The sequence below is a fragment of the Hippocampus guttulatus genome, chromosome 6 (genome assembly GCF_054856545.1).
Source record: "Hippocampus guttulatus isolate MCC_2025c chromosome 6, RoL_Hgut_1.0, whole genome shotgun sequence".
NCBI classification, from domain to species: Eukaryota; Metazoa; Chordata; class Actinopteri; order Syngnathiformes; family Syngnathidae; genus Hippocampus; species Hippocampus guttulatus.
The window spans coordinates 14754299-14758852 of NC_141266.1; the positions used below are offsets into that span (position 1 = coordinate 14754299).

The 4554-nt window shown below is 42.2% G+C and overlaps 1 protein-coding gene across 2 annotated transcripts; it reads left to right on the forward strand.

The window, feature by feature from the left end:
* The first annotated feature begins 204 nt into the window (after positions 1-204).
* Positions 205-2417, forward strand: LOC147203663 (endothelin-2). Of its 2 annotated transcripts, none has more exons than XM_086113832.1 (4): positions 205-295; positions 587-743; positions 883-996; positions 1736-2417. In XM_086113832.1, exons 1-4 carry the CDS (start codon positions 205-207, stop codon positions 1800-1802), a joined length of 429 nt encoding a protein of 142 aa, XP_085969958.1. In that variant the 3' UTR covers positions 1803-2417. The 2 variants fall into 2 exon arrangements, with proteins under 2 accessions (XP_085969958.1, XP_085969959.1); XM_086113833.1 differs by having other exon boundaries at positions 1757-2417.
* The last annotated feature ends 2137 nt before the right edge of the window (positions 2418-4554 follow it).

Here is a 4554-nt window from a genome sequence, read left to right on the forward strand (position 1 = left end):
GAGTTCAACTGCAAGGTCATCTCAAATAAAGCTGTTGAGCATCTTTTGAATTGCAGTCTATGACGGTGGGGGGTCACCCGTTGTGGTTCCATGGCACCTCCATGCAACTGTGGGCGGAGCTGTTGGTCTGACATCATTAAAGAGAGTGAGGAGTGGTTTAAGAGTGTTACACCAACGCAACAGCTGCACAGTGACAACACAGTAATGACCACACAGTTGAGGACATTACCGACCAATGTGTCCTCTCACATCACCATTTTACTTCTCATCACACTTTGGGTGTCTCTGCAGCATGGTGAGTGCACTTTTATCGTCTTTGTCAACGTTTTCATGAATATCCTACAATGTATCATTCTTGCTATGGAATGGTACATATGACACAAGCTGCATGCACTGCATCAACTTTGCCAGCGTCTCAGTGATGATGGGCAAAGTTCACAAGCAAACTTAACTTGTGGACTACATTGCACACACACACGCGCACACACGTGTGTGTGTGTGTTGTTTCTTAAAAGTATGCTCACTTAATTGTAATTGGAAATTCACCAGTTCTGATGAATAGGCATCTTTTTTTTGTCACGAACAGGCTGTGGGCGCCCACTGGTGAAGGGCCATGACGCGCGTGCCCATCACGATGTCAGAGCAGTGAAGTTAAGAAGCAAACGTTGCGCTTGTAGCAGTGTGCACGACTCTGAGTGCTTCTACTTCTGCCACCTGGATATTATTTGGGTCAATACGCCCAGGTGAGTATGAAGAAGTGAATGAGTGACTCTCGTGCTTTGAAACTAAATCTACTTCTCGATCTATGATTAAATAGGTTGGGTGTGCAAAGTCAGAGCAAAGTCTTTGCTTACAGCATACTATCATTGTGAATTTGTGCAGTAAGACAACACTTTATGGCCTCGGTGGCGCTAAGGCACGACAACCGAGGTCTGCAGGCAGGTGCACTTGCGCTAACCTCGACGACCTAATCTGCACTCGTTTCTGCTATCGACGGTGAGTACACCAGGTATTAATTAAAGGCCTCAGTTCAATTTTTAGGACGTAGTGTTTTTTTTTTAAATTAAGTAAATATTTTCCCATGGCGATGACTCATAGCGTTGCAGTGTATTATCATCATCCTTTGTCTCTTCATCGCCATTTTTTTTTTACATCGCTCGATGTACACACGCTTCGGGTTATGCTCATCAAAATAAAGGCCACACAGGGAAGAAACGTTTGATCATCGTTGACTCGGCAACTTTGTGAGGCTGGAAACAAATACGGCCGCCTTATTTCGCGTACTGCGCAGTGGAATTCTGCTGAGTAGTGGGCTTTACGGGGTTAATTTTAAACATTTTAGTGAGCCCGTAAAGATAAGGTGTTCAATGTTAATGTCAAACAAGTACACTAAGAAAAAATATACAGGTATTGTGTTCTGTTGATACATCTAGATTTTTTCCAGGGCGCTGAATGATTTGTTTGAATTTATCGTGCTTTTTCTCCATAGCAAATAATAGAAATGGTATTATTTTGTCCCAAAGTGCAATGTTTTCATCATATTTCATTTATTTAATTGTACAAGAAATGCTCTTAGTCACCTTTTAACCTAGAAAGGTAACCCCTGAAATTCCAAAATTAAAATTATAGTACAGTCCACACCCTTGAAGGACATGTTATTTCCATACGCTGTAAAAATAAAAATAAAAAAGCTCAAAATTCCAAAGCAACAAACTTTGATGACTTCTTTTCACAGAATCATTTTGTGTCCCCTCAGAGGTGTGACTAGCAGGTCCAAGAAAGTCTACAGTGCATCAGACTGAGGGAAACAAAAGTCTCTGAGGCTAAACATCCGCCAGGCGGCATCTGAACGGTTTACGCTGCTGAGACGGTGATGCAGGAAACGAGCTGACAGGTGATTCCGACGAAGAGAAGTGGAAACACCCCGAGGATGTCCATCCAAGGAATGTGTGGAAGGTGACAGACGTCTTGCAAACACACAGCTGAAAACTGATGCGGAAAATAAGAACTGTCAGGTCCAGAGCACTTTGCCTCCAGATGTCAAGGTCTTGCCTCAACCATCTGAGAGACGAGCATCACACATGAAGAACATGGAAGTCAGGAAAGGTTTACACTTCACGCAATTTTACTCATTACATTGTAAAATGAGTTATCGTGCCTATTCGGGGTACATAATGGAAACAGACATTCAAATGTGGAAAGTACAGCACCTCTTAAGTTTACCTGAAAACCTCTCTGCGCTGCCTCCTACCTAGCAGGTTTATTACATTTGTACAAACTCCATCAAATGAACCCGAATAGAGATTCAATCAAATGTCACAATACTTTTATTTGATTATTGATTTGATTTGTAAACGTCCGTATCGTGATTTTACATGATTTTTTTTTCAACGAGAATAAACAGATGCCCTGATAAAGCACACGATTTGCTCGCTTGTATTGCCAACTTTGAGCTTTCTCGTTTGCTTTAGAAAATGTACTGCACCAATGAGAAAAATGATTCAAAGGGTTCAATGTGTGACGAGCATTTCGGGAAAGGGAGGGGCGGGGGTGGACCAACCCCATCGGTCTGCATACGGGGAATGGCGAACACATCTGTGACTTCAAAAGGAGGCCCGGGATGGATGAATAATCCCGAAATTCTCCACTAAATCAATATTCAATTTACTGTACTCGCTATTCAGATTCAGTACAAGTGCTGTTTGCACAAGGATCCAAGCAAAGAATGCAGTCACTTTGCTCAAGGGGATGAATGGCTGGTACATACAGCAAAATGGCCCTTTTGCCGTGTGATCGCTTGTAATACGCATACCGTGCGTGCTAGCCTGCTTTTGCTGTTTGACTGAATAAGTGATTTTCATTGTTCCTATGACAGTGAGAATGAAGTTCTATTCTGGTCTAGTTTACCGTTTGTCTGCAGACTGTTAGGCTCCAGCTTCCTATGACCCTGAATGGGATAAACCATACAGAATATGGATGGATGGGCAGCACGGGTGTCAAGTGCACGTCCGGAAGCTAAAAACCTAAAGTCCAAAGACAGCCTGAAGAGGCTTCAGCACGCCTCCCACCCTCATGAGGAAAAGCAGTTCCGATTTTTAGATGGATGGATCATTTTAATTTACTATACTCATCGCAATCCTCAAAGGGAAATTTAAAGTCACTGTGCTCATGTCATATGTCATTTTAAAAATCATTAAGTGGGTGAATCTGGTAAATAGCTTCAACGCCCCACTGGTGTGGTCCATTACAGTATATAGATGTGCCTTTGACGACTACAGCCATTTTAGATGCAGCACTCTACTTGATGGCCAATAAAGATTCATTCAATACATTCACCTATCATATACAGGTACTTTATCACTCAGAGATAAACTACAAAACTTGTTGCGCACACTAAATGTACTGAAAATTATAACACAACAATCCCATAAATGTTGATTACAAAGGATTTACAGTATTTGTTCGTCCAAAATAAAGGTTACTCTGAGTTTGTATTTATGGTTAAGAATTACATTCCATGCTCTTGCAGGCTGGAAAGGCCCTCGGGGCAAAAGGTTCCTCACCTTTGCAGTGCAGTCATGTCAGCTGGAGCAGTCAATATAATACCATAACAATCCAAAGATAACATTTGAGTTTTATACTGTGAATTGTTTTATCAGTAGGAGCTGCAAACAGCATTCGGCGCCTCTCCCGTTAGAATCCCTGACGTATCCTGCTGTTTGCCTGTCTCAGCCAGCCATTTGAGCATCATGTTCCTTTTAGAGCAGGATGATAACACTTGAATTTAAAAGACATGTCTCTGACATATCCACTAGGCTGAAAGAGTCATGGCCTCCTGCAGAATATCAGCTTTGTGCTCAATCATACAGCCACAGATTTCACATGGAATCAGTCACACTATGAGTAAATTGAGATGAGATCGTTATTATAGATCATTCTTATTTCAGTATACTTTAGTGACATTTTTGTTCGGTGGTGTGCGGTGAGATTTTTCTCAGGTGAAATGGGTGTTTTGGCCCAACAAAGGATGGGAAACGGCAAATAAAGAGGTCTGCTATGACGCCATCTGTCCAGTAGGTGGCAACGTCGAGCCAGAAGAGCTCCGATCCGATGTTGACATAAATAGCTTCGTTTTCACTCCACGATTAATCCATTGAAAAGGATCCTAATGGCAATGCACGTATAATCTACATTTACCAGATCCATGTGAATTTATAATATAGTCAAGAGCTAAATGGCTGTAGTCACAAGAAAACAATAATGCCTTTATTCCTATTTGTAGGTCTGAAACGGCTCAGATCTGCGTTAAATCTTCTCGATGTATTTGTGAAATTGGAGCCACGGTATTCCTCTCATTGTGAAAAGTGTAGTCGAAGAAATCACCTCGACGGTCGTCCGACTACCCAAGATAGGAAGTTGGCTAACAATTATCCACCCTCTTCCCAACTCGGATTGCTGGCTGGTCGCAATGCACATTGGGTAATGTAGTGTTTATGACACAGATACTAAGCGTTTCACAGCGGCGACGCAGGAGCCACAGCCTCAGTCAAGGAC